General features: G+C 39.7%; 1 protein-coding gene across 9 annotated transcripts in view; it reads left to right on the forward strand.

The window, feature by feature from the left end:
* Positions 1-25,191, forward strand: part of LOC114550758 (fibroblast growth factor 14) — a 95,588-nt gene that overhangs the window by 67,212 nt on the left and 3,185 nt on the right. For all 9 annotated transcript variants that reach the window (XM_028571561.1, XM_028571560.1, XM_028571565.1 and 6 more), the window contains 2 exons: positions 2,835-2,945; positions 9,935-10,038. In XM_028571561.1, coding sequence (XP_028427362.1) covers positions 2,894-2,945; positions 9,935-10,038 — 156 coding nt within the window. In that variant the 5' untranslated portion in view covers positions 2,835-2,893. The remainder of the gene's footprint in view (positions 1-2,834; positions 2,946-9,934; positions 10,039-25,191) is intronic.

The raw sequence follows: 25,191 nt of genomic DNA on the forward strand, positions 1-25,191 counted from the left end.
CAGTCCCCTGTTGAGAATTATTGATTTTTCATCCGTCACAGCAGGGAGTTATGCAAACACCAACAATAACACTGTCTGATTCTGTAATTGTACTCATAATAGGGCTGGACGTCGTCGTGATTAAAAATCGATACCTGGATAAATGATATCACATAAGATAAATATATCCTTTCATGTGTTTGTCTAATCAATTGCAGGATGACCAGTTAAATATACTGGATTAGACTGAGTTGATTGATTAAACCTCTGGTTAGTTGTGATTGGTTGTTTTAGTTATTCTCACTTTAACTCTAAAACAAACTATTTACAAATTTGAGTAAATCTAGGTTGATACAAGATCCATAATATTGGTAATTGGATACATTTGGTTTATTGTCCATAGTCATATGGACATAATAACCAAAACTTTTATTCTCCGTATCTCACTTTGAGAAATATAAATGTTTTTCTACAAACCTTGTTTGAAAAATAAATGCGTGGACTTGAAAATTCCCATCAGCTGAGTCACAACACCAGCCAGGAAAAAGGTACTCTGATATTACATGCTGCCACTAAAATGCGCCTGCTGTAATATATCTATATCAGACAGGTATGAGCCAACAGGAAGACAGATTTATAAATGCAAAGCCGGGCTGGAAGGTACACTCTCCTCTGTGCCACTGCATCTATTTCAGTACCATTTAAGATACATGTTTTATAGATTAACACGTCATAGATGAAATATAAAGGATATGACACGTTTTGGAAAAAGATAAGAGACAATAAATTACATTTCCAGAGGCTTCCTCTGGTCCTGCGTCACACAAACAAGGATGGAGAGATTGAAATGTGACTGATTTCAGTTTCTTTGCAGTGGGCAGTGTGTGCTGACTTCTGTTGTGCTCTGACAGACAGATGCTGGTCAGGTAAACTTTGAATCATAAAGCAGAAAGAAATACCACAGCTGTCAGATGGAATTATATTTACTTAATGCATGAAAATACAGACTGGGCTGTAGGAATTAACAACCTAAGTCATTGTATGGTTTTGAGGACTTGTTGTTTTGTGTACAGGGCTGCAACTATCAAATATTTTCATTATCAATTAGTATTTTAATATTTATGTGTCAGAAAGAATGAAAAACCATCCATCCTGCCCAGGGAAAAAAAAAAAAAATTAACAATTCAATAGGTTGATAATGAATACTATCACAATACATCAATCCTAAAGAGTAGGAGTATAGACAAGAACGCGTAAAATCCATCAAGTTTATCTTAAAAATATCCCAAATATATCTTAATTTACATAATGTCATGTTCTGATTTCCAATAGCCTTGCGCCCCAATGTGATGTGTGTGTAACTACGCTCCTCCTGGTGGTAGATCCTTTGCTATTATACGTAATAGCCGTCCTTCTAATCTAACTGAGATTTATTATTGGCTGCACCACAAAACATGCTACAGTAAGTAGTGTGCTGGGAGTTTTGTCAGTTCAAGTGCTGGTTGCAAGCTTCACAGCTCCTCTTCCCTCCTTCTCCCCTGCTGCACAAGATGGATCCTTCACAAAGATGGAAAACACCCCTGCCTCTCTCTTTCTCTCTCACGCACACTAAAAAATCTGGGTCACTCTTTGCTTTTTTCTGTTCCCTGTGCATTTAGGGTATACCTTTTATTAATTCACACTCACACACATATGTTCAAAGGGGAATCCCACACTGCTTTAGCTGCGCCGACAAAGGTGAAGTCACTGATGTTATATAGAGGGGTGTGGTCACATCACATGTAAGTGTGTGTGAGCGGCCATATCAAATAATTCGTGTCACCAACCAAGGACCTACCAACGTGAGTGTGTTTTTGTTGAAAAAAGGTGCTAATCTGCAGAAGGGGTAATGGAAGTAATGATGATAAAATGGAACAAATGTCTGTCTGTACCTGCACAACCATCCAGATCTTCAGTCATTTTCTTTCTATCCTTCTATCCTTCCTATCAGTCTCTCACTCTCCATCTTTATCTAGTGACTCAGTCGGTCTTTGTCCCTCAGCTCCTTCCCATCCTCTTTGTCAGTTGTAGTTTTAATCATTTTCTTTTTACTTCAGTCGTTTTGTATTTGATGGTGAGATGCAAGAATCAAACTGTGAGAGGCAAAAGTGACTGCTGTTTAATTAAAGCAAGATGACTGATAATTAGAAAATTAGCATGGGAACAAAAGTGATTTTCTTGTGTTTGCTATATTAAATCTGTAATTATGTAAACTACTACTACTACTACCATTGTTGATTTAAGACTTTGTGGCAATAACAAGTATTTTTAATACAATATAGTTATCTGCCTTAAGACATTATAGATGATGTGCTTCAGATGAGGAGAAACCATTAGAGATCCACAGTTATCTTGAGTTTTGATAAAGGGAATCGTACCTACAAACCAATGTATCGCTCAATAGATAACTAGTAAACAGAATATGGGAGATACTAAGCCATTACGAAGCTGCCAGACACCATCAAAGGTTCAGAAATAATTTATCAGCGTTATTGAAATGGAACGATGACCACAAAGGAAAGATTAGTCCAAAAATCCTGCAATGGATTGGATGTGCCTGACTAGTCTCTGCACATGAAATCCCTCAGGATGCATAGGGTCACATGCAGTCACATTGTTCTTTAATGGCAAACTGTAGTGTATCTCAAACGTGCCCTCCAGGATTTGTGCGGAAATTGATTTGTGGGGATGAATTTGTAGATACAAATTTTACCTCATTTTATTCTTTTGCTTGTTCTGAAGGGCTGTACTTATTTGACGACCCATTCTTCTCACCTATTCTTTCCTATGTCTTTGTCTGTGTCTGTGTTGTGTAGAACCACAGCTGAAGGGCATAGTGACCAGGTTGTTCTGCAGGCAGGGCTTCTATCTCCAGATGGGCCAGGATGGAAGTATGGACGGGACCAAAGACGACAGCACCAACTCCTGTAAGCACACACACACACACACACACACACACACACACACACACACACACACACACACACACACACACACACACACACACCACAATCAGGTGTACCAATATATTACAGTACATTTGGGGAAATCTTGGCAGAGAATAGATTGTTGGTAGAGTTGGTAGATGTGTGTAAGAGTTGCATTGTGATTTTTCTTTCCAATTCAATAATGTAGTGCAGTGCAACAAGTACATGCAAAGGAAAGAGTTTCATCATAGCAAAAAAAAAAAATAAAAGTAAGTAAGTCTCTTTCAAGGGCAAATAGTTATTTAGAGATGTCATCTGATTTGATGAAAGTTGAGAGATACCTTTTTTTTCTCTGTGAGAAGAAGATACCAGCAGGAAACATTTAATGAATCCTAGTTATTATAGAGATAATTAAAATGTTAAAGTAGGGTCAAGTTCCTTCATTTATAAGGAAATTTCAGAGAGCACACCAACTGGTAGACTGAAAGTGACAAGTGGCTGCTCAGAGAATTTAGTTTTTTAAGGCCTAGTTTATTAGACCTCTGCACCCAACACTGCCCTCAGGGAGAAGCTGCAGATGGATGGCTTACTGATTAATGTAGCCGTTGCTATATTCTGATGTGCTAGGCTGAGAGAAAATCAAATGCTAATCAGTAAACACTACAGCGGGCGACTCACTGGTCCAAAGTGTCCTTTCCACATTGTTGGAAACTGGTTACTCTCTGCCGTCTGCATGTTGCAGCGATGTCCCACTTGTTTACTATGAATTTCTTTTCTTTGGCAAATGTCTTTACATCACCATTATTTAAATGTCTGCCACAGCTCTGCGTGTAGATCAAACAGAATATACTGCAGCTCACACTTGTTGCCAAGCTACATTTTTCATTTGTCAGTTTTTGGCTGAGCCGTGTTCAGCAGAGGGGAGACATCAGTGACATTTCCTGCAGCATTTAAAAGGAAGGTTGTTACCTTCTCTAATCAGCTGGGTGCATATCTTTATGCTAATGAAGGCTGTGCATGAGCGTGATGGTGGTTTAGAAAGTGTGATATTTATCGAGGATGATTACTCGCAGGTGTACTTACGCACATTTAAATTTCTTCTGCTCCACTCTGAACACTGTTGGTTGTTAGAAACCATTTCTAAGTAACCTTGATTAAAGAGGGCTCTGATATCCCAGGTGTAGTCAGGCCTTGATTAGAAAGAAAACCAGCACGGCTGTTGGTCCCAAATAGCACATTTATTTTCACAGCCTTCATAACAGGTCATTTTCTAGTTATTTTATGATTTTATAATACATCAACTACACAATATCTACGTGTGTATTTCCGTTTGCATAGTATAAAAAAATGCCATTGACTGTCTTTATGTGGTGCGTCTTAAAGTTTTGCAGTGGCTCAATAAAATAAACGGTCTTTTATTCAACCTATCACCACAAAACTTCTTTGCATTAATTCAGTCATCATTTCAGAGAGGGCAACAGGCTTCAAAAAGTGACACCACTTGGCGTTAAAGGATTAATTAGATTATAATTAGATAATAGAGCCAAGTGTGTTTAGAGTACTATATTTTCAACACAATAATGGGTTAGTTGTGTAAGCTAATATGGGCATTGTTAGACAAACTTAAGAAATATTCAAGATATGAACTGTTGACAGTGAGGTCTGTGGATTATCAAGTATAACTCGGAATTTTTTCGAAAAAATGGACTGCAGCACAAAAAAACATTCTGTTCATCTCCATTGTGATGACAGAAAGGAGGCAGATATTTCAAAAGCTGGGCAAGTTTACTGAAAATGCAGCAGTTCAGCCTTCAAACTCACAACTGTACAATGGTTTTAAATGCTGTGGTTTAAGTAGAAAAACATGTTTTTTATGAACTACAATTCTAGTGCAACCCATCCTCAACTTACTCCACGGGTTAATCCTGAGATTTAGTTTGACTTTGTTGTATGCTGCATCATTTAATAAAGCAGCATCTGGTAAATGTAAACATTTAACACATTTACCTTGGCAATTGTGTTCGTTTATTGGAACATTTTCATTGAAACATTACATTTTAATTTTCTAAAAATGTGCACTCACATCCTGAATGTAGAGAGAGAGAGGCAGCATTCACCTGGAATTTAGTTTGACATTGTTTCTGTCATAACAAGTCAACTATACCAGCTGTCAGCAGGCTAATCAATAACTCTGAAATAATAAAAGGCATACAAGTTAAGTTGTGGTTTCAATTGACCTCAGAGGGAGACGTTCAGAAGATTTTCATCAACCTTGAAATGTCTAACGATGGCCAATAATCAACGGAATATTTGTCCCATTAGAGAGAAGCTAGATACTGACTTATATCACAATGGAAATATTATAATAATTTTCGACCTTATTATTGTGTTTTTACGCTTTAATGCTAAATATCAATTCTTCTTTTATTGCAGCTCCCCCATCATTTTGTAATGTGACTTTTGAAAGCTGAGAGGTTTTCTTCATTTGATTGGAGTATTTGCTCATTTGTTATGTTAATTTCATGTTAATTCAGACTTTTTACATGTATGGACTATTCTGATAGATGTGTGTAAAGAACTTCTGCTAACTTTCTAAAGGGTTGTTCACACACTTTCAAATGCCATGCAAAACAAAAAATTTTGTTTTTACTTCCAAAAACGTCAGTTAAAGTAATCTATTACTGTCACCAAAAGGTTGACAGCCGAGGCTTCAAAATACTAGTAAAAAAGAAAAATAGTTAATATCTCATAGAACAAATTGAAAAAGATACAAGACAGTAAGGGATTGCAGGAAGTGAACAAATACACCCGTGACACTAGCATTGTCCTTTAAAATACCTGCCTGAGGCTATAACGGTGTGATCAGCTGTCTACTCCTTTACCATCACTGACTGCTGTTCTTCAAATAACACTGACCCGATGGAGCTGAGAGCATGACTGTGCCTTTGAACGAGACATAGAAATAAACAAGAATAGGCTGATATTAAAATGTTGTGGAAAAATGACCAAGGTCAAAATATAATACACAAGGCCTCATGCAGGAACATTTTCGTATTCTTATCCATCATAGGTGATGTTACAGTGTCAGGTGCAATGGAGGATGTTCACCCCTCTACAGTTATATTTCCGTCTTTTTGACAAAGGGATACATGTATATATATGTGTGTGTGTGTGTGTGTGTGTGTGTGTGTGTGTGTGTGTGTGTGTGTGTGTGTGTGTGTGTGTGTGTGTGTGTGTGTGTGTGTGTGTGTATACAGTACAGGCCAAAAGTATGGACACACCTTCTCATTCAAGGCGTTTCCTTTTTATTTTCATGACTATTTACATTGTAGATTCTCACTGAAGGCATCAAAACTATGAATGAACACCTATGGAATTATGTAGTTAACAAAAAAGAGTGAAATAACTGAAAACATGTACATGTACGTATGTATGTATGTATGTATGTTAAGCCTATATAACTGATTAAATATGGAATATGTACTTGGTGTAATAATTATGCTTTATGGTCATTTATGTATTTTGTTACCTACTTCAAATGTGCAAGCTCAGTTTGTAGCTAAGAGGGGAGCTATCACTTCAATACGTTTCTACATATTGGTTTTTAATGAGGTCAGAAGAAATAAATGTATATTTTAAAAGAACAAAATTGGTCTTTTGGATCCCAATCAATGAGGAAGTAAAGTCAATGTCAACACAAGAGTTAAGTTTTTCGTTTGTCTTATTTCTTTTTTTCATTCCATTGAGGCATTATAATTGGATAAAAAAGGCACACTACTTCTACATGACTCGACTAAAATAAGACATACTAAAATGAAATAACTTAAAAACACATTTATACTCTCTTTTGTGGAGGCAAAAGTGTGGCAAAAATACCAAATGAATGGGTAATCTTTACCCTAAGGGTCTGGAAAAAGATAAGAAAAGTTTGGAACATGCCACTACCTTTGTCCAGGGCAACTAATATAGCTTCCATTAATGACTTTCTGCCAGCAAAAATGGACAGGGGTTTTGTTGCATGGGCGGGGAAAGGTCTGACCACAGTAAATCAGTTATTTGAGGGTACGATGCTCAAGGCTTTTTCCCAACTTCAAGCCCAATATGGTAATGTGCCTAATGAATTGTTCAAGTATTTTCAAATACGTCACTACCTGATGACATAAATAATGGGAAAAAATGTAAGCTTCGCCATCTAATTTTGAAAAGTATTGAATTGAAGTGGTGGAGAACCAAACGCACTGTAGTAAAATAATATCATGTTTGTACAACAGAATCTATTTGTAATACATTAGATGTGAGAATTAAATGGGAACTGGAGACCAATACCATAATCCCAGATGATGAGTGGGAAAAGTCCTGGGTGTCTTGGCATAAATGCCTAAATAGTTCAAATTGGAGGGAATTTGCATGGAAGTATGCAAAACACCCTTTGTAATATATGGCTATGACAAAATGGTCTAGTCCCCTCTGCTGGAGATGGCGTGGAGTAATAGAAGATTTGTCACACACCTGTTGGGACTTCCCAAATTTAAACTATTCTGACAGGAGGTCATGGGAGTAAATGTAGAGATATTGGAGTTGGACATAATGGTTGAACCACAGAGAATCATTTTAGGGAACACACATCTAAGGGGACTGTGGGAAAAAACAAACTGTAAATGCTCCTAGCTCTGGTGTTCTTCGCCCATAAAATGATTACGAGGAAACTGGCTTAAACCCCACCCACCCACATTAGACCCATGGATCCAAAGAGTCAAAGCTGTCAACTATGGAAAATATAACAGCAAAACTACAGTTCAGGGTGGACCTTTATTTAGAGAGGTGGTCACCTGTTATACAGCAAACTGAATAGAGTAAAATTTTAACTGGTCACTTTCAATTAGGAAGGTAACTCTTCACTTCTTATTTTTTCTTAGTGGTATGTCTAACTTTGTGTATGTAATTTCATGTCAATACTATCTGTATCTGACCCATGTTGTGTGAGACTCTTTGTCAGGGATCTTGTTTAAATAAATGTTCAAAAAACAACATTTATATTGTTTATATAAAGCTTGGTTACTGTGATGATATATATGCTGAGATACTGTACAGTGGGGGAAATAAGTATTTGACCCCTTGCTGATTTTGCAGGTTTGCCCACTTACAAAGAATGCAAAAATCTACAATTTTAATCATATGTACATTCTAACAGTGAAAGACAGAATCCCAAAGAAAATTCCAGAAAATCACATCATATGAATTTATTAAAATTGATAACCATCTGATGAGGAAAAACAAGTATTTGACCCCCTGGACAAACAGCATGTTAATATTTTGTAGAAAAGCCATTATTGGCCAGCACAGATGTCAAACGGTTTTTATAGTTGGTGACAAGGTTTGTGCACATTTCGGCAGGGATGTTGGCCCTCCTCCCCTGCAGACAGCCTCCAAATCATTCAGGTTCCGAGGTTGTCGCATGGCAACTCGAATTTTAAGCTCCCTCCAAAGATTTTTAATCGGATTCAGGTCTGGAGACTGGCTAGTCCACTCCAGAACCTTGATGTGCTGCTTCTTCTTCAGCCACTCTTTTGTTGCTTTGGCGGTGTGCTTAGGGTCGTTGTCGTGCTGAAACACCCATCCTCGACCCATCTTCAGCTCTCTCACTGAGGGAAGGAGATGTCGGTCCAGAATTCCACGATACATGGCCCCGTCCATCCTCCCCTCAATACGATGGAGTTGTCCCGTCCCCTTGGCTGAAAAGCACCCCCAAAGCATGATGTTGCCACCACCATGCTTGACGGTGGGGATGGTGTTCTTTGGGTTGTACTCGGTGTTCTTTGCCCTCCAAACACGACGAGTTGAGTTGAGGCCAAAAAGTTCTATTTTGGTCTCATCTGACCACATCACCTTCTTCCAGGCCTCTTCTGAGTCGTCCAGGTGGTGAATGGCGAACTTCATGCGGGCCTGTACATGTTTCTTCTTGAGCAGGGGGACCTTGCGTGCGCTGCAGGATTTCAATCCATGACGGCGTAGTGTGTTACCAACCGTTTCTTTTTGTAACTGTGGTCCCAGCTGCCTTCAGTTGATTCATCAGTTCCCCCTTGTGGTTTTGGGATGATTCCTCACCGTTCGCATGATCAGGGACACCCCACGAGGCAAGATCTTGTGTGGCGGCCCAGACCGAGGAGGTTGGCGGTGGTGTGGTGCTTCTTCCATTTCCTGATAACTGCACCGACAGTTGATCTTTTCTCTCCAAGTTGCTTTCCGATTCTCTTGTAGCCCATCCCAGCCTTGTGCAGATCAACAATCTTGTCCCTGATGTCCGTAGAAAGCTCTTTGGTCTTGCCCATGGTGGTGATGTTGGATGCTAGTTGTTTGGGTGTTGACAGGTGTCTTTTATACAGGTAACGAGGTGAGGCAGGTGTATTTGATGTAGATAATTGGTTCGGATTGGGGCTGTGTCTTAAAGAAAGACTAACTGGCTTGTAGGAGCCAGAATACTTGCTGTTTGTCCAGGGGGTCAAATACTTGTTTTTCCTCATCAGATGGTTATCAATTTTAATAAATTCATATGATGTGATTTTCTGGAACTTTCTTTGGGATTCTGTCTTTCACTGTTAGAATGTACATATGAATAAAATTGTAGATTGTTGCATTCTTTGTAAGTGGGCAAACCTGCAAAATCAGCAAGGGGTCAAATACTTATTTCCCCCACTGTATATAGATTATAGTCCCACCCCTTCAGGAAAATAGAAAATAACTGGATATTTGGTATTGATTGTTGACTTCTTATGTTATTACATAGATTACTTTAATGGTCTGAATTTTCTGCCAATGTCCTCCTCTACAACACTCAGAGGTTAAAAGCCCTGTGAGAAGCCCCTCGAGGCCGAGGGCTAAGGTTAACTGAGCAACAGACCAACTGACATTTCAGTTGCCAAAGCACTGTACAGTATATCAAGAACAGAAACACACAGACGTAAACTCAGTTTGTCCGTTTTTGTCCTCAGCTCTGTTTAACTTAATTCCTGTGGGTCTGAGAGTCGTGGCCATCCAATCAGTCAAGACTGGCCTCTACATCGCCATGAACGGAGAGGGTCACCTCTACTCATCGGTGAGCACGCGCACACACACACACACACACACACACACACAGAAATAGACACAGACACGTACTGTACAATATCCAAGCATGGGTACAGGATGAGAAATTCCTGAAGGACGATGTCCACAAGACATGTTTTGTTTCAGTATTTTTACCTGTGTCTGTTGTGCTCAGCACCTGTTGTTTTTTATGTATAGTGGGCAGTCCTGCTAAAGGGCCTAATGTTTCTTTTTTGGAAAATGATGAGGCCTAATTGCAAATCATGTGTTGCTCATCCAGGTCCCGAGTGTTTGGTTTTAAGCTGTGGTAATTATTTGTGGGAGACAAATGGAAGCCTGTTTTGACAAACCTCTGGTCATTTAAAAGACCTTACTTGGTGGTGGAGGTGAAAATCATGTATTTGTAACTGTCTTTGCTTTAAAAAGAAACAGTTTTAAAAGTAGGCATAGTGTGTAAGGTGTTTATTTTCTTGATTAATCATTAGATCTATAACCTGTTAGTGTTCCCAGAGCCCAAGGTGACCACTTAGAATAGCTTGTTTTATCCAATATACAGTCCAAAAAAAAAAAAGATATTCAGTTTACTATCATAGAAGACAAAGAAAACATTACATATTCCTATTTGAGAGGCTGGAACCAGTGATTTTCTTTAATTTGTTTTGCTAAAACGAAGAAGTTATTACCAAAATTATTGCAGAATAACTTTCTTGTTTCAGCTCTAGTGCAAAGTAAGATTTTTTTTTCCAAGTGTAGCTATCTGAGCTGAGATAAAACGGTCATTGGCCCGGTTGACGTGATATGGTCATCTCATCTAATTATGCTGCTCAGAGAAACCACTGGATGATTTTAGTACAACTCCCGTCGGTGTACAGACCATTACATTCACCGTGTCCGGGGACCCGGGTCTGTCTGAAGGACGGCACACTGAGCAAAATGAGGCAAAATGGATCACTCACCTAAAGAGCAGTTACAGACAAATCTTGCTCTAAATTATATAATAAGTAACTTACTTTTAGGCTTAAATTTAAAGAAGAATTGAAGCATGCATGATACATTAAAAGCTTTTTTCATGTCAGAAGACTATATGAAAGTCACATTTTTTAGGTTTTGTGCGACAGAAGATTTGAGACAGGTGCATTAGACAGAGAGACAGAGACATGAAAAAAGACAAAGATATGAATTACTTTTAAAGGATGTCTCCAGATTATGGAGACGTACGCATTAAGTAAGCATGTTTTAATGTCCTTAAATGCCATTCCAGAGGCTTCTTCTCATTGAGTGCAAAAGATTCAGAAAAATAAAACGTAATTGAAAACTGGAAAATTAAACCCCCAAAAAAGAGCTAAATTAGTCAAACCTTTGTCACATCATTGACATTAAAGAGAGGCATGCAGAACAATATGGAGGACATGATTAGAGAGAGGGATGAAAGAGGTGGTGAAGAGCAAGTGGAGGGGAGGAGGAGCGGGCGACTGCTCGGAGATCTGCTTGAGCAGAATATGAATTATTTCAATGCTGACTCTTTGGAGAGAGTTCACACTCTTTCACTGACATCTTTTCTCCCTGACATCATCCCTCTTTCCTCCCCTGCATTTCTTATTCGGGGTGGAGATGACAGGAGCCGGAGAGGAGGGGAAAGGAGGTGAAGTGAGGAGGAGAAGAGAGGAAAAAAGAGATGGCCGGGGGAATAGAAATGGGTGGGATGGGAGAGGAAAGGAGGGGAGGAGATGAAAGGGGCGAAATGAAAGAGAGAGATGAGAGGAATAAAGGTGAGGTCAGGACCAATCCTGAAAGAAAGAAGGAGAGGGGAGAAGAAAGGCTAGACCTGGGTGGGAGGCAAAAGAAAGGAGGTGATAGAGAAATAGGACACGGACAACGAGAGGAAAAAGATGTACGGGCAAAGAAGTTGTAGACAGAAATGGCAAAGATAGGGAGGAAGGACAAAAACAGTTGTAGACAAAAAAGAAGAAGCCAGAGAAGAAAGAGCAAAAATATTGAGAGGAAGGATGAAAGGGTTTTAGACAGAGAAAAAGATGCACAGAAAAGAAGAAAAAGGTTGTAGACAGAAGAGTAAAAAGATGGAGAGGAAGGAGGAAAGGATTGTAGACAGCAGGAAATGGTGAAGACGGATTTCAGATGGAAGAGAAAAAATATGGAGCGGAAGAAGGAAAAATGTTGTAGAAAAAAGGGGATGATAGGAAGTAATCTGGAGGAGAAAGACAAGAGATCTGTGCTGCTCTGCAGGGCTTTCTCAGCCTGTCGCTGGAAGTCACAGATGCATGAGGGCTTCCTGTAAATAATTGAAGAGGGGGAGTCCCCCCCCCCCACACACACACACACACACACACACACACACACACTAGAAATCCCCTCTAAAGCTAAGTAGAGGAAAAGTGTGAATGTGTGATCATGTTCCAGCTCTGTGACTGATGGGCAGGCAGCTCCATGATAACAAATATATAAATTACATACAGCAGGTGCAATTTATCATAATGTCCGCGCTGCTTGATGTTTAATTGGCTGATGCAAAGGTACCGGCAGGTGTAGTGTGTGGTAAGGATGGTTCCACGGCGCCTGAAGACATACTCATTAAACATTACCAGGGTGTTATCACAGCTACAGTTTGTTTTATCCGGGTCTCAACCAGAGCGGGGATGTTTACCTTTATGTACAGTATGTGTGTAATGGTTGGTTCACAGCGTCTTGTTTATCGAACACAGTCAGGATTACCTTTCATCCTGCCAGGTTAGTTTTTAGTGGACGTGTCAGAAAGTCAATACAAATCAGATTCTCGTTCCTGTACCTTCAACTAAACATGGTGCACTTGTCAGCAGCCTTTGGTACAACATGTTCGGGACACTACAGGCTGCATTTCGCCCTTGGAAGAATTTGCTATTAACGAGCAAACAACTCGATATTCCTGGTACAAACACACATCACTGAGACACTGTGACTGCACTGTAATCATTATAATTAGAACATAATGTACTAAATACAGTGTGCACGAAAAGGTCTTTAATGATGTTACATGTAATATCTTTTTCTGGTGGATTGTTTTTGTTTCTGTGTAAAGGACCAACACAATTGTATTTACTGTATGCATGTCAGAACTAGAATATATTGATTTTTCTGAAGATATTGGTAGGATAAAACTTAATTCCCTTTTCATACTTTAATATAGCAACGTAGCGCTATCAAGACAGTTTTGTAATGTATTATTATGATACCAGAGAATGATTGATTTTGTGTTTATTTTTCTAGTTGAGTCTTAGCTTGTTTCTAAATCTGAGCTGCTCTGCTTTCCATGAGATTCTTTATCCTCTTGTTGCCAATTGTTAATGATATGCTATGCTGCAAACTTAGTTATACATGGTAGGACTGTCTTATTAATCGATCCCAAGCATCTGGCAGTGTGTGGTTGTGCATGTACGTGTGGTGCGTGCATGTGTGTGGGTTTTGGTCATGCGTGTGTGCGACTAACAGATGGCACAGTGTGCAATGAGCTGCTATGTGATAATTATGGAGCATGCTGGGGAAAGTGGAAAAAAAAAAAGTGCTGATGAGTTTGGGACTGTGTGTGTTTGTGTGAGTGACAACCATGTGTGCAAAATACACACAAAAGACAACACATTGGTATTAGGGTGGTAGTTGTAGATGTCAGGATGTCAGCTGAGAGGTGAAAGAGGACATTGACATGTTTCCTGCAACTAACCACTATTACTGCTACTCATACTATTATTATTATTATTATTATCATCATCATCATCATCTTCTACTACTTCTATATGAATTAGGTGAGATTGATGACAGAATAAAATATTATGTTAGGGATTAAAGTGAATGAAAACTGTTTATATACCAGTGTGGTCGTGAGACATATCTAGATCATGACTCAGGTTTGTGCACACCAGAGCCCCCCTAAAATCTGCTTGTTTTTGAAATCTGAATTTTGCTGACTGTCCACCAGCCAAGATTAGAAATGGAAATGTGGTCCTTCATGCCAGCTCCTGTGAGTCAGACCGTTAGAACCCGAAATCTGTCTATTGGAGAGGTCTTGGGAGCCCGAACACCTTCAATTCCATTCTTCAACTATTTTTTGTTTCTTTGCTAATACTCCTCTCTCTTCCCCCCCTTCTCTTTGAGTCTAGGTAACCCTTAGGTCATAGAAACATCTTAAAGTAAGGGACAGCATTGGCCTGCAGCATAATCTGGTGACTGGTCCTCCACAAAAACGTTTTGACCCCCTGAAGGAAATCAGAAAGTTATATATGTTTCAGAACTAACGGTATACATCCAAAGCCTATTTAAATCCCAATAAAAATAACTCTCCCGTGTGGAGAGCAAACCAAGACTTTGTCTTTGTCTGGGTCAAACCGTGGTGCTGAAAAGAGGTCTAGTAGGCTTGCCAGATAAATAACATGAACAAATAAAAGTATGGTAGTATATTAAATCAAAAACAAATGTCATTCATGTCTTCTTTCTGACCATGAGAGATGAATGTCTCACACAAACAAATCACGGTATGATTGTAATATTAGTTAAATCAAAGAAAAAAGGCAAAGAAAGGTAAAATAAACACATTCTTACACACATACTGCCCATTCTTCTTTTCACTTTGCACTTTTCTATGCCCATTTTAATTTCCTAGAGCCCAACATAACATCTTTAAAGGCACTGAAAACCCACTCAGGTGTTTTGAGTTAATCTGGCTGATTAGACCTCTTCCCAGGGCTGTGTGGGTGTGTCTAGACTGATTGACTGACATCTTCCTGAGTCTCTTGTTAGCTTTGTTGCACCTGTTAGGGCAGGACAAATGACAGCTTATTGGTAGAAAAGATTTGTGACCTAATAAATTACCATTCAAGCTCCAGCCCACTTCAACCTGAGCAGAGGTCTAATCAGCCACAATAACTGAAATCACTTGTGTGGGTGTTCATAGGCTTTGAATCTTGTTTTATCTGACCAACAGTCCAAAACCTAACAATATTCAGTTTACTATGAAATGACAAACAGAAACTCTGAGAGCATGAAATCAGAGAATGGTGTTTTTGCTTGAGAAATGACTGAAACAGTGAATCAGTTAATAAAATAGCTGCTGGTTGATTTTCCGCTAGTTTCAGCTCATTTCATTAATTACAACATAAAAAACTAGATGCAGAGCCCTTGGACGTTTCCCAATCTGTGTTCTTCTATTGACTTGTGTTCTTGTGTCCCTGTGAAACGTCATCTCGTGTTGCCAAAGTACTGTCCCAATACACAAGTTCCCATTTCGCCAACAACAGTTAAAATTCCCGGATGTATTCTTGACACGCCCATTTACCGAGGATACGTCGGTTGGTAATTTGTATGAACTTCGCAGCACCTGTATCCCAACATTCATTTCGGCATTCAATGATTGTTGGATTTCCAGTACATAGACAGCCCAAAAACATTTTAGGCGAGAAATGAATGGTTTAGATTTCGAATATAGGCAGGTTTACGAAAATCTTTGCCGAATTGACAATTTGCTCCAAAGTTTTCAGAGTAAAGTTTTCCATAAAGTGACGCGGCCGCCAGCTTGCGCCTGCCGGGGCCACTAGCTCGGCGCTTGAACAGTCACACTCGGAGACCCCGCTGTAAGACCCCGGAGGTCTTTTAGACCGGTTCCGTAAATAAGAGGCTTTTATTTCGCCATTGACGGATCGTTTGTTTAAATATCACAACACATGTCCATCGTAAGATTAACGGGAACCTGTGTTAACTGTCTTTTTGGAGTTAAACTTAACAAGCACACACACACACACACACACACACACCCCGCAGCAGGCAGAGGAGAGATATACCATAGACTGTATATTATTAGTCTATGAGATATAATATGTTTCTTTTCGGGAGACTTGTTTAAATTATGCCATAGGCTATAGCCTACATTATATTTTGTATTTAGTTCATATTTTTGGTGTATTTGTTTTCTGATTTATTAGAAGTTGAGTTTTAGTCTGTATGATAAATGAACAGTTGTACATAAAGTGGTAACCTGCTATGACATGTTATGTAGACTAAAGGGGAGACACCAACCTTTATAATTTGAATTTCTAATTTCCATCTCCCTGGGCATATACAGTGCACTACAATAATATAGAAATGATAATTCCACATAATACTAATAGGAACACATAGGACACACCAGTGCATATGCCTATTTTTTTTTTAATTTAAACTGACTTAAACTTATACACTAATAATAGGGATCGCATTCCACTCTTTTGAATAAGTAAAGGGTGTTTGAGCTAAACCATAAACAATGAAATTAAAGCTCAATAAGTTTTATTTTTCAATATTATTGCAATAGTTGTAGCATTATGAGGTTTTCTTGTCCGGAGATTGTTTTAATACAAAGTGGTTATATTGTTGTGGTTTTTATTTCTAGCTGGTATTTTGGAGCCCTGCAGATAGCCTCTGTGCTGGGAGTGTTGAGCAATAACCAGAAGAACGCATTGTCTCAAACTGTTAACAGCGTTTTCTGTGCTTGTGAACTTGCGAGTTTATTCTTCCAAGAACAACCAGCAAGAACGTTCTCCCCAAGAACACAAGTCCGTACTTTGTACGCCCCTTGTGTATCTTTTTCTATATTGTGGATTTGTCTTCTCGACTCTAGTGTTAATTTTGTCACCTATTTTTAATTTAGTCTTAGGCCAAATATCCTTGTTAGTTTTAGTCATATTTAGTCATTCACATATCTTTTTTTGTTAGTCAAGTTTTAGTTGACTAAAAGTCTTGTCATTTTAGTCTAGTTTTAGTCAAAAGAGAACTCAAGGTATCTTAGTCAAGTTTTAGTCAAAACATTTTAGTCTTTTTTTAAATAAATTATTTATAGATTATTTCTGATAACTATTTCAGTCAGATAGTTATATAAAAATAAATTATATAATGTTATATAAATATCGAGCCTCTTCCTTATTTCACCAGTAAATTCCTGTTAAACAACAAAAACAACCACTGAATAGGAAAAGGGTATTTTACAATAACATTGAACGCAGCACGAGGCTGGCGAGGCAAGTTTGAAGTGAACGCAACATATGTGTTGTTTTTCAGTTGGAATCCTCTCCAGTGAAATACAGACAAACTTTTACACCGTTTAGCTGTCAGCATTTTAATCGTGTTTAATCCAGCTGCTAGCTAACGGTAGGCTAACGTTACCTGCTGCCAAGTGTAGTATTAACTAGCGTCCCGTGCAGCGATGTTTCGGTTGCCTCCAACGTCCTTTTAGGAGCATCAGAGAGAGAAGCGCAGGCATTTAAGTGCACCGAAATCCGCGTTGCTATTCGGTCCGGTAGATAACGGTCGTTAAGGCGCCGGTCGGTGCCGTATTAGCACTGGGTCTGGGTACCCAACCCTAGTAACAGCTGAATATTCTATCTCGTGATGGAAAAGTAGAGACGATTGTAGACGAAAATGAAGAGAGATTTTATCTTAGTTTTTATTTTATGCAAAACATTTTAGTCTCGTCTTTTTTCGTCAACAATAATGCATGTTAATTTAGTCTTAGTCAGCGTTTTTGGACATTGGCGCAGTCTCATCATCGTCTCGTCTTAGTCATGGAAAAAAAAGTCATTGACGAACATATTTAGTCTCGTCTGACGAAATCAACACTACTCCACTCATAATCTTTTCTCTCTCTTCCTCTGCTGCAGTTTTCTTACAACAGGATGTTTTCAACAAACATAGGAGTGCGTGTGTGCGCGTGTGTGTGCGTGTGTCTGTGTGTGCGTGCGTGCGTGCGTGCGTACTTCCATTCATAACACAGTCGGTACAGCGCTCAGACAGAGTGAGTCCTGTGATGTCTACATCCAGAGAGATGAGAAGGAAGAGGAGTGGTAGAGAGAATAAATGTTAGCCATGTGAGTCATAACCACGGTCATAACACACACTCACACACATTTTCTGGTGACTAGTGAATACATTAGTTGCCTGTGTGCTGTGAAGTCTCTTCAAAGATGTTGCTCTGTGCATCATGTCATTGAAGCACCACAGGACAGACATCACACTCAGTAGCAGGTTTAAAACTATCGTCCATTAATGACGTTCGACGATCATTACTGGTGTATGTGTAGCCTTCCCAGCCTTCCTCTAATATTAGGTCAGCACCTTTTATTAAGCTGATTCTAATTAAGGTGGTTCACTGATGTCAACGCTTGACATAATGAATTGAAGGATTCAGAAATCTGATCAACTTCAAAACCCACAAACTCAAAGACATTTTCACCTTGATAAAATAATAATAAAGATGCGATTGCATTTCTGTGGAAGTGATGAAATCGTCAAACTGAACTTGCTGCCAATAAAACTCTGACATTTCTCTAAGGCCGGTTACACACTGGACGCGTCACGCGAGCGTGTCAGCCGCGTGGCCTGTCTGTTTATATTTTGGCTCCCATGTTAACAGGTTAGAGCTTACACACTGCCGGCGTGAGACGCAGGCAGTGCAGGCGCGGCTCGAGATGCGCCTGAGACGCGTGCCTGCTAGAAATAGAACCGACGCCTATATTTCAAGCGAGACGCAAGCGTGTTGGAAGCGTTTCCAGGCAAAATAGAATAGGAAAATATGTTTATATGTCATTTAGACACAAATACATATTAACAAATGACATGTTGATGTGCAGATAGGCCTATATGAATGTAATTTTTTTTTAATCCATTTTCTAATAGTGCACCTGTCAATACAAAACCAAATATTCTGTAGCCTATTTTGCCGTCAATACTGCCAACGTTGTCTTTGCTGTAATCAAATCAGTATATATTTATGTTTAACATGGTATTTCATTTTATCAATGGGAAACATCCATGTGTCCAGACAAGGCTAGCAGCAGTAGCGCCACATCAGACACGTTTCTGGTGTGTAAAGACAGACAAAATCCACGCAGCTGACACGCAACAGAAACGCCACGCTCCCGTGACGCGTGCAGTGTGTAACCGGCCTAATGCTGCCACTTTATCGGTCCAAATCATCCGACCCGATTCGAAACAAACCCAAAAATGCAAAAACTTACTAAAATAGAGAGATCTGATCTGATCTGGACCCGAACACAGTCAGACCAGAACTGGATAGACCCAAGGATAATTAGACCCGATCTGAATGCCATCAACCTGAGCAGACCTTATAGAGAAAGAACACCTCAACTGAGGAGGTAATTGTGCCGTGAAAGGAGCACTTTGAGGAACTCCTGAATCCAAATGCTGAAAGCTCTGGGCATGGAGGGGCTGTCTTGGATGACACGCCTCTTCAACATTGCGTGGAAGTTTTGGACAGTGCCTAAGGAGTGGCAGACCGGCATGGGGGTTCCCCTGTTCAAATAGGGGGGACACTAGGTGTCTCCTTATACAACCCATTAGTTCAGTTTCCCAACCAGTCCTAAAGGAGCGCCTGTGCTATGAGTTGTTGCTCCAGCTCGAACACGCCTGATCCAATTAAGAGCCACACGTTTCCATAAAAGTGTAATTGGATCAGGTGTTCAGGTCTGGAGTGGCGGAGGAACACCGTGGTGTTACTTACACGCCGAGAGCGACGCTGTGATTGGAGTCAGATTGATGCTTTGATTCAGTTTGTCTGGGCTGGAGGACATCCTTCCAAGTCCCCTCTCAAAGCACGCTCTTCACTTTTGTTTTCATATGCCAACACTTTTCTTTCCACTCGTCCTCTTCCTTCTTCTCTGTGGGCTTTCTTTTCTTTAGAATGATTTGTTTACCCACAATTCCCCTGGGTAATTAGTGCTGTGATAATAACTGGTGTTGGAAACAAACACACCCACTCACTGAGCAGTACACACACACACACACACACACACACACACACACACACACACACACACACACACACAAACACCACACACACATACATACACATTGGGATGAAAAACAACTTCTTTGAGCTTAGTCGCATTAAGCAATGTTGCAAGGAGAGCAACTGCAAATCAGAACTATGTTTTTTCATATTTTATTAATTAAACACATTTTTATGAAGGTTTAACTTAAAAAAAAATACTGTAAGAAACTAATGCTGGTTGTCAATTCATTATTACTGTTAATTAACTTGAAGGTGTTGATATGATGATAAGACCATACTGCGTTATCGTTTCACGTAATTTAGTTGGAATTAATAATTCCAACTAAGGCTACATTTACATTGCTACGTTTTGGTTTTTAAGCGGAGTTTTGAGCCAAAAGTATTTTTATTTATGTATACTCCGCTCGTTGCCGGTAGTTGCCATGGTAACATTAGTAGCTTAGTCTCAGAGAACGAGACGTCATGACCCAATCACGCGGCAAAACATTGGCATCAGTGTTGGTGTTACCAAAGATCTGCATTTTCACAACCCCGGGGATTCCAAACCAAAACAGGGTCAGAAGTGTTTTCAAATGTCTCCGGTTTAAGGGCTCTGAAACACCAAAGCAGTGTGTAGGCAGGGTGTAAATGTAGCAAAAGATATTGGTTTTTAAACCAAAATGTAGCAATGTAAATGTAGCCAAAGTTGTAATTAAAAACATGAGTTGAAGAGCGTTGTTGAACAGTTAAGTTCATTAAATATTGATTAGATCATTAAACTCTTGGACATGGGAAACCACTTCCAGTTTTCAACCAACAGTCAACTTTGTTTTCTTTTAAACATGAATGCAATTACTCCCTTAACTCAAACAAGGAGTTTTTGTGCTTAAATTGAACCAAATCCCAACTGTAGCGATGGCAGATCAGAAATCAGTCATATGAATAGTTTTGATAAAGGTCTAATTATTATTACAGGTTGCAAGAGGTGGAATTACACTTGTGTACGGTAGTTCCAACATGGAACATTAGACGGATGTGTTGTACATTGTCAGGCTTATATAACTCTTTAATTAAATACCTCTAAGTAATTGTGTTTACATTCTTTCATCTATGTAGAGTAATAGTAAGGAAGGCTTTTCTCCATACTGAATAGGAGGCTTAAGTGGTGTTTGCATTTTTTCCATTCACTTGGAAAGTTAATTGCAACAAGCAAAAGGTGCAGTGGAAATGACAGATGTGTGTTAGTGAATAGGTGAATACTGAGGCTTTCTTCAACCTACTCCTGTTGACACCAATAATCTCCAGCAGTATCGGAAACTTGTAGGAGAAAACTGACCCTCTGGTCTCCACATGGTATTTTTGTAGTCAACACTGTAACCCATTGATGCACAAGTAAATGTAGATGAATGTAGCTTCAGGCTGTCAGTCAGTCTCTTTAACTTATGCGCCCTGAGAGTCAGATCTTGAAAGGAGAACTTGTGGTCTCAGAGTCATTCAGCAGCTGCCCTGGCCAGCAAGGTCACAGGCCTGAACTGTCAGTGTATTGTGATGCCATTCATTCAGCTCTCTTTAACAAGACACAATCCTGATTGCCAGTGGATTAAAGGCTTTGATAAATTACAACAGTCCAAAGGAACAGTAATTATTTCCAACAGTTAATTGTTGTAATATAGATATGCTTCTACTGGGAAGCTCCCAGTGGCTAGCAGTCAATCTGTGGTGGCACCAGGCAGCGCTAGTTGCCAAGTGTTGTTATTAGTTTGTGTAGTGCCAAGAGTGGAGATTGCTTTTTTTTAAGTTTCTTATTTTTAGGTCTTTAAGGGACAAAGTCCTGCCTGTATCACTTTAGTATGCTTTTGCTCAAGATGTTTAACATGTTAATGGGCTCCTCTCTATCTGATTACAGCTGCTATTCAGGCTAGGATGCATGCATGTGTGTGTAATTCAAAAGATAACAGTGTGCATGCATGTGTGCACTTCCACTAAATATCTGCAGAGCACTGAGAAATGAAAGAGGGAGAAAAAAAAGAAGAGAATGCTAAGATAAGAGAAGAGAGAGAGAGAGAGAATCCCCTGCTGTTTTTCCAATCAGGAGGCCTCCTCGTCCTCCTCCTCACTGGGTGATTTATTCTCTCTTCTCTCCTTCATGTCCCAATTTTCAAACCCACCCTCCATTTCTTTCATTCATTCTTTCTCCCAATGTTCTTTCTATGGGCAGTTTGTGAACATAGCTGTTTAGAAATGACGACCAACCACCTTCAGGCAGGCGGTGTTGTTAAAATGACTCACCTGTGACGTTTTCATCCGAAGTCATTCTTACAGTTCACTTTTTCTCATTGAATTCAGTGGGAAATAAGTGTTTCTTCTTCCGACGAGAGTGAAAGAGGCCTCGGGATCAAACATCTTTTACTTTAAAAGCAGCATTAAATAATGTATGATCTCACTGGTCCAACATTAAGAAGTGTTGGGCACTGCTGTTTGCATGCCAGCAAAGATCACCCTTCTTAACAAATAAATAATGAATCTGGGGTGCAGGTCAACACTCAATATACACTACCGGTCAAAAGATTGGGGTCACTTAAAATTTCCATTCCACTCCATTATAGACAGAATACCAGCTGAGATCAGTTGCATTGTTTTTTTTTAACCAGAACAGCAGTTTTCAGATTACATTATGTGCTTACATAATTGCAAAAGGGTTCTCCAATGTTTTCTCAGTTAGCCTGATATATAAAATGATATCAGATTAGTAAACAGAATGTGCCTTTGGAACATGAATGGTTGCTGATAATGGGCCATGTAGATATTGCATTAAAGATCAGCCACTTCTTTCTACAACAGTCGAGAACCCTTAAAAAACTGCTGCCCTGATTTAAAAAAACAATGCGACTGATCTCATCTGGTATTTGGTCTGTAATAGAGTGGAATGGACATTTCTAAGTGACCCCAAACTTTTGACCAGTAGTGTATATTATTAAATTAATTTGATCCTGGAATGAAAAATATTAAGCACAGTTAATCAAAAAAAACAAAAAACATGTTTACCATAAAAGAACACTTAATTTGTGTGTGTGTCACTGCTATTGCCAATAAATAGAGCATTCATTCATTCTAACCTTCTCTGGTTTTGTTGCCAACCAATCGTTTAGTCACATTTCATATCCCAGACAAGCCCCCCTGCACCTCCCTCCATTCATCCGCTAGAGCCACAAGTGTGTGTGTGTGTGTGTGTGTGTGTGTGTGTGTGTTTGTACGTGTGCGTGTGCGTGCATGCGTGCAATCCTTCACAGCTGCGTATTGATGCCACCCAACCCTGCCTTTGATGTGTCTTCCTATGTTAGTGTGTGAGTGGATGTGGTAGAGCATGAGATATAGCACATTATATGTTAAATTACCAATGCATGTGTGTGTGTGTGTGTGTGTGTGTGTGTGTGTGTGTGTGTGTGTGTGTGTGTGTGTGTGTGTGTGTGTGTGTGTGTGTGTGTATTTCGCTCTGCCACTCTTGAAGTCCCCACTACAATCCCAGACACCCACCCACCCACTGACCCCTCCCTCTCAGCGCTGGTTGGTTGCCACGGCTACAGTGTCGCCTCTCTTCCTCATGTTGCTATGAGACTCGGACCGACAGACCTGAGCTGAATGACAATGTGTCTGTGGCTCTGGCAAAAGGCCCACAACAACCAATAAGAGACGGTCTAGACAAACACTTCCCAATCTGAGGTCTGGGGACCACCAGGCTGATTGTTTGGGTTGGCAGGAGTCTCCTCAGCCATATGAGGGGTAGTTTGTTAACACTATTTATATCCTCAGCCATTGTATACTAAATTATTATGAAATTTCCTTCTTGCTCCAAGAAAGGAAGATTATTGTTATACAAGGGCTACATTGATCAATATTGTTTATATTAACAATGGATTAATGACTATGTATAATGTGAAAGGTCCTTGTCATAGTGACAAACCTACAAAAAAAGGTCTGATAACCCAACTGCTAAGTAACAAGTGTCAGACAGACAAAGAGACTACCTGGTAAAAAGAGTGGAACATGTAGCAGCTGAAGAGTTTTTAGATATAAATATTGCTTGGGAAATTTGCTGAAAAAAAGAAAGATTTTTCATCTCTGGCTGCCTTATATACTTGATGTGACTCAGTAGTGCATTTTTCCCCAGTAAGAATAACACCTTTATTCAGTGCTGAAATATGCTCCGCTGAAGGCGCTGGTGACCATGGAAAAGAGTTCTGACACATGAGCCGAGCTGATGTGGGTGGGTGGGTGAGATCTTTTGGGCTTTGTGTAACCAGAATCAAGCCGTTTTTTTATCTATTTAGTTTGTTGTTTATGTGCATACAGACACAGAGAGTGTCAGGGAAGAATGACACAGCGAGACATACATCAAAGCACTCAACAATGTGGTTCCAGAACTGAAAATCCCATTCATTTTCTCCATAAGGATTTTGGCTGTTACCATGGAAATGTTTACCGCACCCGTGAACCCACGAACGGCTAGCGAGCTGCTACTATTAAAGTCTGTGATCGTTTATGTACACAGCCTTGTACCTTTACCTTTTTTGTGCCAAATCCAAGGTTTTATGGTGACGATTCATCTGGTAGCTGGTTGGCTTGGTTCCAGGCTTAAAACTTTTTATATAAGCATTTTCTGAAATGTCAATTGAAATAAAACAATCCTGTGTACCGCATAGATGGCAAAGGCATAAACAGAAGAAGTTGAACATATCTCCAAACTTTTACTTTAAACAACCCATTTTAAATTAATAACACTATGCTAAAGAGTTGCTGTGTAGTTGGTTGCACCAACAATACATCCAAAAACTGCTTCGATTTATTCCCCTGCAATGTCCTAAAAAAAGATCCTGATAGGGCCTTTGGTTCCAGGCTATAGACCAGACCGGCATCACAGAGGCTCCCTTGCGCTGTCACATCAGGAGAGAAACAGGAAAAAGCTGAAAAGCTGTCATGTGGGGGGGTAATGTAATGGAGAGTTTCACGCTGAGACTTGAGGCTCATAAGATAACGTTACGTGAATATTCAGTCAATGTGGTAAATTGCTAAATTGTGCTGCTGACAGTTCCTACTTATGGAAAGCCAACGTTAGCTTAAATAAGTGTGAGGCTGTCATTCCCACTCCCTACTGCACGTTCTGTCAACCTAAACAAACTGGAACTTTCCTGCACATGGTCTGAGAGTGTGAACAGGTGCATGAGTTCTGGAATAAAACGACATCAATAATATCTGATGTGATAGGATGTCAACTTCCTACTGACCCGATTGCTTTGTTACTTAATGACGACTCTAAATTACACCTGCATGGGAGACACAAGAAAGTTTGGCTAGCCGGCTCGA

This window comes from Perca flavescens, chromosome 24 (assembly GCF_004354835.1).
Source record: "Perca flavescens isolate YP-PL-M2 chromosome 24, PFLA_1.0, whole genome shotgun sequence".
NCBI lineage: Eukaryota > Metazoa > Chordata > Actinopteri > Perciformes > Percidae > Perca > Perca flavescens.